Raw genomic sequence first — 12,240 nt, 5'->3', positions numbered from 1 at the left:
AATAAAAAGGTTAAAATATATAAAAATTAGTAGTAGCTACAAAAATTTTTTTAAAAATATTTTATCGCCATCAGTAAAACAATAAATCCTAAACCTTATTATAAATACCCTAGATAAACCATAAATTCTTTGATAATCTTAAATTCTAAATTAAAACACTAAACTTTTTAATCATAACCTCTAAACCTTTGGATAAATCCTAAACCATAGGTTTATGGTTTATCAAAGATTTAAAGTTTAGTGTTTGCTCACTAGGCCTTCAAGAGCATATAAGTAGTCAAAAACCTCTAAGCGAAGGCGAAGTCAGGTTTGAGCACAAAAGTTTGTAAACAGGTTCTGTAGAGATTGTAACAAGTTTTAGGCTAAGCACACAGAACATAAATGTTTATGTTTAGGCTAAGCACATAGAACATAACAGGTTCTTTTGATTTTTGATTACTATACACACACGCTTTTATTGGTCAGTACCAAGTTTTCTGTTTTTTAAAGTTAATACCAAAACCATATGTTTCAGGACGTGTACTATAAGAATGGAGGGCCCATTTTGCTACAATAAAAGTAACCGATTTAAGAGACGTTACGTAAAAGTTTGTCAAACAGTTCATTCCCAATTAAGCGATTCTTGAGTGTGATCTGATGCTACATCTACTGAAAGACCACACGGTACTATCAAATAGAGTCGTAAGCATTTTCTCCAAGTGTAGTAACCACATTGGGTAAAGATTCCTATTTAAATCACTCTCTATGTTCTCTTTGGCTTCACCAACATTCCGACAAAAAAAAAGATCACTAGAAAAACGCTCATTATGACGGTCAACGAGGAAAACACTGTTCCGACAAGAACACATGTCTTGATTTTCCCATTTCCAGCGCAAGGCCACATGATTCCCCTCCTCGACTTCACCCACCGCCTCGCTCTCCGCGGCGGCGCCGCCTTGAAATCACCGTCTTAGTCACTCCAAAGAACCTTCCTTTCCTCTCACCTCTCCTCTCCGCCGGACTCAACATCGAAGCTCTCACCCTCCCGTTCCCCTCCCACCCTTCCATCCCCTCCGGCGTCGAGAACGTCCAAGACCTCCCTCCTTCCGGCTTCCCCACCATGATCCACGCGCTCGGTGGTCTCCACGCGCCGCTTCTCTCATGGATCGCTTCTCACCCTTCCCCTCCTGTAGCCGTCGTCTCCGACTTCTTCCTTGGATGGACTCAACACCTCGGGATCCCTCGCGTCGAGTTCTCTCCTTCCGCCGCCGTCACTTGCTCCATCCTCAACACTCTTTGGATCGAGATGCCCACCATCGGAGACGACGATGAGATACTCGAGTTTCCGAAGATCCCGAACCGTTGGAGATACCCTTGGTCTCAGATCTCCTCGATCTACTTAAGTTACGTCCATGGAGATCCGGGTTGGGAGTTCGTGAGAGACTCGTTCAGAGACAACGCGGCGAGTTGGGGACTCGTCGTGAACTCTTTCTCAGACATGGAAAGTGTTTATCTCGAGCACCTTAAGAAAGAGATGGGCCATGATCGTGTATGGGCCGTAGGGCCAGTTCTTCCTGTGTCAGAGGGAAATCGTGGTGGTCCCACATCTGTATCTGTTGATCACGTGATGTCGTGGCTAGACGCACGTGAGGATAATCACGTGGTTTACGTGTGCTTCGGAAGTCAAGTTCTGTTGACTAAAGAGCAGACTCTTGCTCTCGCTTCTGCGCTTGAGAAGAGCGGCGTGCATTTCGTGTGGGCTGTCAAGGAGCCAGCGGAGAGAGACTCAACACGCGGCAACATCCTGGAGGGTTTCGAAGATCGTGTGGCTGGGAGGGGTCTGGTGATCAGAGGATGGGCCCCACAAGTGGCTGTGCTACAGCACAGAGCCGTGGGAGCGTTTCTAACGCATTGCGGTTGGAACTCCGTGGTGGAGGCGGTTGTCGCGGGCGTTCTGATGCTGACGTGGCCGATGCGAGCGGACCAGTATACAGACGCGACTCTGGTGGTGGACGAGTTGAAAGTGGGCGTGCGTGCCTGTGAAGGACCAGATACCGTGCCTGACCCGGATGAGTTAGCTAGAGTTTTTGTTGATTCCGTCACGGGGAAGGAAACGGAGAGGATCCGAGCCATGAAGCTGAGGGAAGCAGCGTTGGATGCGATCCAGGAACGTGGAAGCTCGGTTAAGGATATAGATGGATTCATCCAACATATCGTTAGCTTAGGGCAGAAGAAATGATGCAATTCTATGTTACTGTACTCTGTTTAATTGTTGTAAGATGAAAAAAATACAGTATGTGTTTCTCATATCTGGCATTTCTGAATATATTTTGATATGTTGCCAAAAAAGAGAATATATTTTGATATTTGTAACTGAATCTAAGCTAAATCAAAACATCCAAAATTTATATACGATTAGACATAGGGCTGGTCAATCGGGTCGTTTTGTTCTGGGTTCATTTGAGTTTTGGAGTTTTGTGGTTTATGAATTTCAGTTTCATTTGGATATTATAAAAGTTTGAATAGGTTCTATTCAGATTTATTCAGGTTTGGTTCGAATTTAGTTACCTGTTCAAGATTTGGTTGAACCGAAGTCAACCGGATTATCAGTTCCAAAAAATATTGATTTTTACTTGATAAAATTCATTATATGTACAACAGTGTCAATAAGTTCATGAACGTAGTTTTTTTTTTTTGACTGAAGGCATTCTAATGAACGTAGTTTCCCCAAACCAAATATTGTTATCCTTTTTGTGAAACAATCATATTGTTATACTTCAAAATAATATTGGGAAACTCAGGTTATCAACCATACGAAAATCATTTTTGAACAATATTTAACAATATCAGACTTATCATGTCATACCAAAGACTTGTACCAATGAGAATCCTCCGTAATGAAATGTAAACTAATTAAAATAACAATTAGTAACTATACAAACGTCATAAACCTTTTTTAATTTTAAAATAAAATAACACTTATTTAAAATTCATAAATAAATAATTCATAAATAATTTTCAAATGCAATTGTCAAAACATAAAAAATAATATTAACTGAATACCAAAAGTATATATTAAACTAAATATTTGATTTAGTTATTCATGTAATAGATAGTTATTATAGTTATTCAATAACATCATAATGTATTTTAGATAAAGAAAAAGATTTGATATGAATTATTTTTAGATATCTATTTAGATTTGAGTTTGGTTCGAGTAAAACTTATAACCTGAAATATCAGTAAAGTATGTATTTATGTTAGTTTGGATTCATTTTATGGGTCATATTCGTTTCAAATTTTTGGATTTATTATTTGTCGAGTATATGTAAAACTATATGAATAAAATTTTAAAATAATTTTTCAGCATCATATATTTATTTAAATTTAAATATATATTGATTTTTTTTAAAAAAAATTAAAATTGTTTGAATGAATTAAGTATCGTGAAGGAATATTATAACGAATACGCAATTTTATATTTATTATGAAATAAAAATAAATTTGGATGAGAAGTTTTAGGTAAGTTATAAAATTTATTTTAAGAAAAAGTTTGAAAGAATCATTAATCGAACTCAATCCCAAGTACCCATCATATGAAACTTGAATAAAAACTAGAAAACTAAACTTGAAATCCAAAAACTTGAATAGGTAAAGAAACGGGTAACACTGGGCCGGGTTTGATCGCGTCGGGTCAAGTATAATTCGACCCGAAAAGGAAGACGTCGTTCGTTTCCTTATCTTCTCCGATTCTCTCATATTCCCTTCTCCCTCTCTCACACATCCATCCACACACACAAAAAGAAATGTCTCTCACCGTGAGCAGCGGTGGCAGAGTCGCTAGGATCCACTCCACAGACCTCACCGATGCTTCTCGCACTCCCTTCTCCACCTTCAAACTCATAAACTTCCCTTACCCGTCAAGAACCCGTCTCCACGTGGTCTCCGCCGCCAAAAACAACTCCTCCCAAACCGGTCGGTTCGACAGCAAAAAACGTCGAACCCTCGTCCCGACAACAACCAAGGAACAGACGGAAGAACAAAGCAGCAACATCGACGGCACACCACCGTCTCAGATCGAAATCGCCGGCGACGGCGGAGATAGGTTCGCGGTGAACACTCGCTTCAGAGGTGATCCGAAAGACGCGCCCAAGTTCTTGCTTAAGGATCTTCCTGGGCTTGAATCTGATCCATTCGAAGGTCCCCAGTGGGATGGTTTAGGGTTCTTCGTTCAGTACTTGTGGGCTTTCGGAATCGTTTTCGCGGTGAGTTTCGAATCCAACAGATTTCTCCAGATTGAAGTTTCGTTCAGTGCGGTTGTAACGTTTTTTAAATTTTGTTAATAGTTAATCTCCGGTGCAATTGCGGCGGGGACGTATAACGAAGGTGCGACGGATTTCAAGGAGACGCCGGTTTATAAGGAGGCGATGGAGTCTCGCGACCTTCTGGATGAGGCGGAGGGTTCGAACTCGGAAGATGTTTTTGAGTCCAATCCGACAGAAGTGGCGCCTAGTGTGGAGTAGTTTCACTTTCAGTTCAGTGTTTTGTAAAAGCCATATTAGAAGTTGATCATGAGCTTCTTGTGTTCATAATTTTTACAGAATCAAAGCGAAAAAGCCATTATTAAACAAGAGAGTATTGTTTGTTTTTTTTCGTTGTTCTGTTTTCTTGATTTCATTTCAAGAACTGCAAAGGTTAAGAAATATACAGAAGAATCTCTTCTTTGACATGGATGAGGTAATCAAGATTCATAGAGAAACTCCAAAACATGTGAATATAGATAAACCGAGATGGTTGTTAATATGAAACAGGTTTCAGATGAGGAGAGATCCTGGTAGGATCGCTGCGAGGGCAAGGGAAGGATGATTAGCTGAATCTTAGACTTGGGGCCAGAGGATCTCAGACCATAACCTAGCCCCATAAAGCTGGTGGGTCTTGGTGCAACTTGAGCCAATGGGGTCACTGTTGAAGTAAAACGAGATCAGTGGTACTTCTTGTTGAGATGTTCAGTCCTTTTTATGTTTTAGTTAAGATGAAGATGCTGAGAACTTTGGGGGTAAAGTGGCTTACCCGCGACATGAGAGTTGTTCTTTACACCTAGAGACTTGAGGGGAAATTGAGTAGGAATCACTAGGTTCTTCTCGTCCTATAATCATAGATTTCAAGAAGACAATCGAATCTTGCAACCCAAATTATTTCTTCTTACTGGCTTGAATGTTACAAAGCAGAGGCAATTGTAGAGCAAGAAATTGGTTGATTGGAAAAGCAGGGGACAAGGTAGAAGTATTGCTGAGCAAGAGACATAGACAGGCTGGTTCTTGGCTATATATCTGGTTTAAGCCATCACAACAAGGCTGTGTCGGGAGCTGGGCAAAGCCTTGCACGAATGGACCACATGGAGCCAAGGAAAGAAGCATTATAAGGCACATGTAGCGGTGGTGCCTGGGACTTGAGCGAGAACTAGTTGTAGAAAGGTTGGAGATAAAGAGATTAAGAGAGTTATAAAGAGAATAGAAGAAGCCATTTTGCTCGGAGAATAAGTTTCTTTCTTCTTTGCTTGAGAGAAAATTGTGGTTCTTTTTAGTATTTAAGGTCGGAATCAATTGGTTTTGTGTGTATGACTATGGACAGGTATTGTTATTGCACAACACATGATTTGTGTTAACTATGGTTGCAAAACTGGATATTTCATGTTTGTGTCTTGTTCAGTGTTTTCGACTTCATTCACAAATATTTGCTTCCTGTTTCGAGTTTAACAAAAGTAACTCGGCGGGTTGTCAATAACAAACATATTTATTTATATTGTTATAAAATGTATTACAATAATGAACATCAAAGTCGTTGTAGTATAGTGGTAAGTATTCCCGCCTGTCACGCGGGTGACCCGGGTTCGATCCCCGGCAACGGCGTTAACTTTTTATCCTTTTTTGCCTCTACGGTTTCGTCCTTCAATTTTCAGTTTTTAGTGTTTTAGCCCCTTTCTTCCTTATATTCACATCAGATGCCAAGATAAAGTAAATTGCTACAAATAGAGCGCATTTCAAAGTTAGTTCCACTCTGTTCTTAAAAACCCTCCGGAGAATCCTCTCCCCTCTCGCATTCTACACAACGGCAGAGGTACCCTTTCTCACTCTGTAAAACCTCTCTCTCAAAATCTGAGTAAGCAACTCACTGGATTGTTCTGCAGTTATCTTAACTCACACATAAACAGTTTCTTCTCCTTGCTCGGGTTTAAATACTTGACAGGTAATCAGGTATGAAGAGAATCGAGCTTCTTACAAATGCCCTTAAAAGCTGTGCTACTGTATTGTAGGCTGCTGATTCCCATGGTGTATGTTTTCTTGCCAAGATGATGAAAACCTTTGGAGGCAGACAGAGTATTATGATTCTTATTATTCAGGCAAGTCTGTGTATGTATTTAACTTGCACTTTCGGCAAAGAAAAAACACCTCTTTATGTGAACCTCTTGAATTTGCTTGGGCATATATAGATCTTTCAAAATATTCACATGGTTAGTGTGAATGTTTATGAAACTAGAAAGATTGAGCTCATAAAAGCTTTATTGAAAGATAAAAAATGAAATAGCTTATAAAGCTTTATTGTGCAAGAAACATAAAAGGAAGAGATAAACTTAGAGTTGTCACCAAGAATTAAAATAGATTGATTGATTCATGAAACAGAGTTTGAAAGAGGCTGCAATTACAGCAGCCAAAGTTACATCTTAAGAACAGATAACGACATATATATATGAGTCTATAACCCTAGTTACATGGTTACCAAACACTTCATATTGGATCATAAGATGGGCCTTGGTGTGGGCTTTAATACTCCCCCGCAAACTGAGCAGCGGATGAACACGAAGCTGCTGAGTTTGAATGCACATGAAGATGGTTTTGAAGGAGACATGGCGAGTTGAAGGTCTATAGGAAGTAGGTAGATGAATATTCAGCTTGGAGAATAGACATAAGTGTGAGAACATCTTCAGGTTCTTTTGACCTATTTGTCTCACAACAAGTTGGGGATTTTTTTTTTTTTTAATCCTCCTAACTGGACTAAGCTATCTCACAGCCAAAGAAAAATCATTCTACAAGAGCCTAAACCTCAACTCTCTATTTCCTATCCATCTGCCACCAAAAGCTCTTCACTTTCACAGTCTGTTTTTTTTTTTCTCTTGGACATTTAACCAAACATCTTGTGTGCACTCATCAAAACAGAAACTTGCTGCCATTATTCTCAAACCCAACACTATCCTATTGCAACTACCTAGCCAGCGATATGTTTCCAGTTCTGAAGCTATCTATTTTCATCCTCACATGAAAGAACAGAGATATTACCGTGAGAAGAAACATGACATGTGACTTGGAGAAACTACTAGTTTTGTTTGAAAAGTCATTATCCTCTTCAGACAGCGTGGCCAGCTTCACCAAAACACCAACTTTGTTTTACCAGGCGAGCTTCTTCTCTGTCTTGGTCACTGCCGAAAAGACTTCAAGAAAACAGGACTGGATTTGCTCAGACAGAGCAAACTAAGGCTTGAAGATGAACAGAATAATCCTATGAACCGTCTGTGAAGAAAGAGGGCTTGAAAACGCAAGAAAGTCTCAACCTTTCTTTGGATTTCGAGTTCAGGAAAGAAACTCTACCAAAACTGATAAGGAAGCTGACTTGACAAGTTTAATAGAAGCTCTGAAAGAGGAATAATACCCATGAACCGACTGAAGCTCTGATACCATGTGAATGTTTATGAAACTAGAAAGATTGAGCTCATAAAAGCTTTATTGAAAGATAAAAAATGAAATAGCTTATAAAGCTTTATTGTGCAAGAAACATAAAAGGAAGAGATAAACTTAGAGTTGTCACCAAGAATTAAAATAGATTGATTGATTCATGAAACAGAGTTTGAAAGAGGCTGCAATTACAGCAGCCAAAGTTACATCTTAAGAACAGATAACGACATATATATATGAGTCTATAACCCTAGTTACATGGTTACCAAACACTTCATATTGGATCATAAGATGGGCCTTGGTGTGGGCTTTAATAGTTAGGTCGTGTTCAACTAGTACTATTTTTTTCTGTTCCATAAAAAAAAAGTACTGCTCTCGTAGCGACTAAGGTACAGTGGTTGCCACAAATAATTTAATCACATGCGTTAAGCAAAAGGTTATCTCAAAAAATGAATGAATAGAAGAGAAAAGAAAAGTTTCAATGTGATTTGATCAGAAAAAAAAGTTTCAATGTGCAAGTAGAGGATTTTTTTTTTTGACAACAATAAAACTAAACTATAATATGAATGTGCAAATAGAGGATTTTTTCTTATTTTTTCAAGGAATGTTAAAAAATGTTTATAATTTGAAGAATCAAATTATAAAAATATCTTAAAAACAAAAAATCTTAAAGAAGCAATTATTGGTGTGTGGCATTTACTCATTGCTCTATTTGTGTCTGCGTGTTTGGTAAATCGACCTTCTCCGTCTCCCACACGTTGAATAAAGAAAACGTGTCTCCTTTATCACATTCGATATTATCCAATAACGGTTATCCACGTGTCATTCATCTGATCTCTTCTCTCTGGACGGTAAGAATCGCCGACGTGCCCCTAAAATATCGGATCCTCCCGAATTTATTGTTCATTTGGATTTATTTGAATCTCGTCGGAATCTCGTTTTCTTGGTCTCTGTTTTTCCTTCTTTTTTTTTCTTTCTATTCGTTCTGAATAAAACTCCATTCCGATTTGGTCAAGTCATTGGGGATTTCAGGTGGATAGAATTGTTCCGTTGTCGTCGTTTCCCTGGAAAATTTTGGCGGATAACGAGGAGAGAGGGAGAGATCGCCGAATCAAATTACGGATACAAAAAAAAAAAAGTGATGCAACGGGTGGTAGATAACGCTCTGGCGGTAACCAAAGAGTGAGATCCTTTCTTTTATATCCATAGAGTTTTGCATTTATCATCCTCTCTTATTATTATGATGAATCTCTGCTTTCGTTATATAGTAATCCCAATCCTTACTTTCTAATCTCGATTTTTTCTCCAAGAAAATCCGTTGCTACATGATTTTGAATTCATTACTTATATATATATATATATAGAAGAGGGTGACACGGTGTGTGTGTGTGTGTGATATCGTAACGTAACTCTGTTTTTTTTATTTATTTTGTCCCTTGTGTTGTTGTTTAACAAGCGTAAACTAACAATGGTTTTGGCTTGTAGTGCAGGTCTGTGAAAACTGTAACATATGAGTCTTTGAACAACATTGCTAGATGCATTAACGGTGTCTCCGCTCTTCTCTTGACCCTCCTCCCTGGCAACGCTAACATCCTCGAAGGTCTCCATGGCTGGGAGCTCAGACCCACTTTCCGTGGCCCACGTTTACCACGCTGGATGCACAAGTATTAGAACCATTTCTCAATCTTTCTCATGATAATGAATGATGATGATTTGCTGATATAACTTTTTCGATTTTCGTTGGCAGTGGGGTCTCTTCTTTCAATCACTTCGTTCATGAGCTCTCTGTGGATTCCGATACTTCCAGCTCCGACTATTCCTCCGGAGAAGAGAGTGATGGTGTGTTGCCTGCTTCACCTTCTTCTCAAAGCTCACGCCTTTCTTGGGCCAGTGCTTCTGCTAATCCTGAAAGCCACTGGACTGAGTGGATTACCTTTATTCTCTGGTGGTTGATATTCCCTGTACGGATCTTGATATCGATACCTCAGTACTTCCTGCGTTTGTTCTCTAAGCGAAGTGCAAGAGCTCCTTCGAGCCCAAGAAGGAACCTGCGTTCTCCTAGGCCTCGTCTTAGCAAGACTATGTCGAGCAAAGACCATGATGTTCCTAACCGAGCTACTGATAGAAGACGCGGAGTCATTGAGGTGTTTGTCCATGCAATAATTAAAATATTTAAATATTCTCTCTGGAAATCATCTCACTGCTTTGTTTTGCAGGATCTTCATCTCGCTATTGAGATCTGCATAGAAGCGATTTTTGATTTTTTTCACAGGGCTACACGTATGATCCTTTCTCCGTCGGAAGCTTTTGCAATAATGTCATCATGGTTCTCTTCTCGCCGTAACAGTAGTGAAGAAAGCCATGATGACGTTTCAGATGATGTGAATGTGCAGACTGCCACTTTAGGGGATACTGATCCATCTCTTACGGAAAGGCCCACACGCTTATACAACTCTATGAACACAGATACTCGAACGTGTAAAGATGTCATCACAGAGCTGGGGTAAGGCCAGCTTAGGTGTTTTGTTCTTTTTTTTGTTTCTTTCTCTCGTTCTCAAGTTTTTGATATTTACTTGATTTCTCTCCTAGGTATCCTTACGAAGCTATTCGTGTTGTTACATCTGATGGATATGTTCTTCTCTTGGAAAGGTTACCAAGGTATAACTTTCTTGTGATGTATTACTCTCGCTTGTGCATCCTTTCCATTTCTACCTTAAGTATGTGATCCCTGACTGTTCTTTGCAGACGTGATGCAAGGAAAGCTGTTTATCTACAACATGGGATATTGGATTCTTCAATGGGGTGAGTTTCATGGTCTATTTCTTAGATGACTTGTAAAGGCTGCAAAGTTCTTAAGCTGAAAGGTTGAGGAAATCTTTTTATCTGTGCGTTCTTTTTCAGATGGGTATCTAATGGAGTTGTCGGATCTCCAGCTTTTGCTGCGTATGACCAAGGTTCAAGCTCCGTCCTGTTCATAATCCAGTCCTTTACTAATTCACATACCAACTGCTGAGAATCTTACACTCTTTTACTTCACAGGCTATGATGTTTACTTGGGGAACTTCCGGGGTTTAGTTTCAAGAGATCATGTGAACAAGAACATATCCTCGAAAGAGTTAGTTCTTGATTTCAAGTTCGCTTCAATTTTTTGTCTACTTGCTCTGGCTAGTGTTAACTGGTGTTGATCAAAATGAAGGTACTGGCGATACTCCATTAACGAGCATGGCACTGAGGATATCCCAGCGATGATAGAAAAAATCCACGAAATCAAAACTTCAGAACTAAAGCTCAGCCAGCCTAACATCGACGAGGAAATCAACCAGGAGGAGCCTTATAAGCTCTGTGCCGTCTGTCATAGCCTAGGTGGTGCTGGGATTCTCATGTACGTCATCACTCGCAAAATCAAGGAGAAGCCACACCGACTCTCAAGACTTATCCTCCTTTCACCTGCCGGCTTTCACGAGGACTCCAACTTAATTTTCACCATTGTTGAGTATATATTCCTTTTTGTGAGTCCTGTATTGGCTTGCATCGTTCCCGCCTTCTACATACCGACAAGATTCTTCAGGATGCTTCTGAACAAGCTAGCACGTGACTTCCACAATTATCCTGCTCTTGGTGGACTGGTCCAAACCCTGATGAGTTACGTAGTTGGTGGAGACAGCTCGAACTGGGTCGGAGTCTTGGGGACGCCTCACTACAACATGAACGATATGCCAGCTGTCTCCTTCGGTGTTGCGAAACATCTTGCTCAGATCAAACACACTGGTAAGTTCAAAATGTTTGATTACGGGAGCAGGACAGCCAACATGGAGGTTTACGGCTCTCCTGAACCGCTTGATCTAGGGGAGTCTTACGAGTTCATCGATGTGCCTGTGGATTTAGTGGCGGGGAAGAAAGACAAGGTGATTCGGCCTTCCATGGTGAGGAAACACTACAAGGTGATGAGAGATGCTGGGGTTGATGTATCGTTTAATGAGTTCGAGTATGCTCACCTTGATTTCACATTCTCTCACCGGGAAGAGCTTTTGACGTATGTGATGTCGAGGCTGCTGCTTGTGGAAGTGACACCACCAAGTCAACAGAGGCAGAGCAGCCAGAAAGGTATGAAACTGAAGAAGAAGAAAAAGGAGGCATAGTAGTGTAAGTAGCTAGAAACCAAACCATGGCCACTGTGGTCAATGCCCAATTGAGTTTGGAGTCCTTGTATTGTGATGTTGTGCGTTTGAGCTTCATCTGTGCATTCTACGTTGATCTTCCTGTAGGTGTACATAGTGTAAAGTTTGATCGCTTGATGAAATGATCTTTGCTGTCAGAGATGCTTTTTTCAGCAATATGATGTATATGTTTCTATAGTGGGTTCCATAAGAAATATGATGCCGTAAAGTGTAGCTGATGCTGTGTACTCAATCAATAATGGTAGAGTGGCATATCTAATGATGTGTACGTGTTTGTGCTATCATGTATTCGGCTCCTTTGGGCCTAGGAAAGCTTCTCCAGAAAACATAGTGCATTGATAAGTGAATCACGTGGA

At 40.0% G+C, this 12,240-nt stretch overlaps 3 protein-coding genes, 1 non-coding gene and 1 pseudogene across 6 annotated transcripts; 4 read left to right on the top strand and 1 right to left on the bottom strand.

Annotated features, from left to right (window-relative positions):
- Positions 1–615: 615 nt before the first annotated feature.
- On the top strand, positions 616–2,394 carry LOC108814497 (flavonol 3-O-glucosyltransferase UGT89B1). Its single transcript, XM_018587084.2, is given in 2 exon segments — positions 616–939; positions 942–2,394. Coding segments are annotated over 2 exon segments (1,410 nt in total). The 5' UTR covers positions 616–806; the 3' UTR covers positions 2,219–2,394.
- Positions 2,395–3,739: 1,345 nt separating this feature from the next.
- LOC130501246 (uncharacterized) lies at positions 3,740–4,706 on the top strand. Its single transcript, XM_056996139.1, has 2 exons — positions 3,740–4,244; positions 4,326–4,706. The coding sequence occupies exons 1-2, from the start codon at positions 3,786–3,788 to the stop codon at positions 4,500–4,502; spliced, it is 636 nt and encodes a 211-aa protein (XP_056852119.1). The 5' UTR covers positions 3,740–3,785; the 3' UTR covers positions 4,503–4,706.
- An 87-nt stretch (positions 4,707–4,793) lies between these two features.
- Positions 4,794–5,593, bottom strand: LOC130501247 (non-specific lipid transfer protein GPI-anchored 10-like; annotated as a pseudogene).
- Positions 5,594–5,816: 223 nt separating this feature from the next.
- Positions 5,817–5,888, top strand: TRNAD-GUC (transfer RNA aspartic acid (anticodon GUC)). Its single transcript has one exon. It is a non-coding gene; the product is annotated as a tRNA-Asp (tRNA).
- A 2,518-nt stretch (positions 5,889–8,406) lies between these two features.
- LOC108817540 (uncharacterized) lies at positions 8,407–12,059 on the top strand. Of its 3 annotated transcripts, XM_056996137.1 has the most exons (10): positions 8,407–8,557; positions 8,739–8,888; positions 9,197–9,370; positions 9,454–9,850; positions 9,923–10,209; positions 10,296–10,364; positions 10,452–10,508; positions 10,608–10,660; positions 10,746–10,821; positions 10,903–12,059. In XM_056996137.1, the coding sequence occupies exons 2-10, from the start codon at positions 8,848–8,850 to the stop codon at positions 11,843–11,845; spliced, it is 2,097 nt and encodes a 698-aa protein (XP_056852117.1). In that variant the 5' UTR covers positions 8,407–8,557; positions 8,739–8,847; the 3' UTR covers positions 11,846–12,059. The 3 variants fall into 3 exon arrangements, with proteins under 3 accessions (XP_056852117.1, XP_056852116.1, XP_056852118.1); XM_056996136.1 differs by lacking the exon at positions 8,407–8,557 and having other exon boundaries at positions 8,578–8,888; XM_056996138.1 differs by lacking the exon at positions 8,407–8,557 and having other exon boundaries at positions 8,578–8,888; positions 9,192–9,370.
- Positions 12,060–12,240: the final 181 nt, after the last annotated feature.

Source organism: Raphanus sativus, unplaced genomic scaffold, assembly GCF_000801105.2.
Source record: "Raphanus sativus cultivar WK10039 unplaced genomic scaffold, ASM80110v3 Scaffold0134, whole genome shotgun sequence".
NCBI classification, from domain to species: domain Eukaryota; kingdom Viridiplantae; phylum Streptophyta; class Magnoliopsida; order Brassicales; family Brassicaceae; genus Raphanus; species Raphanus sativus.
This window is presented reverse-complemented; position numbering and strand designations above follow the sequence as displayed.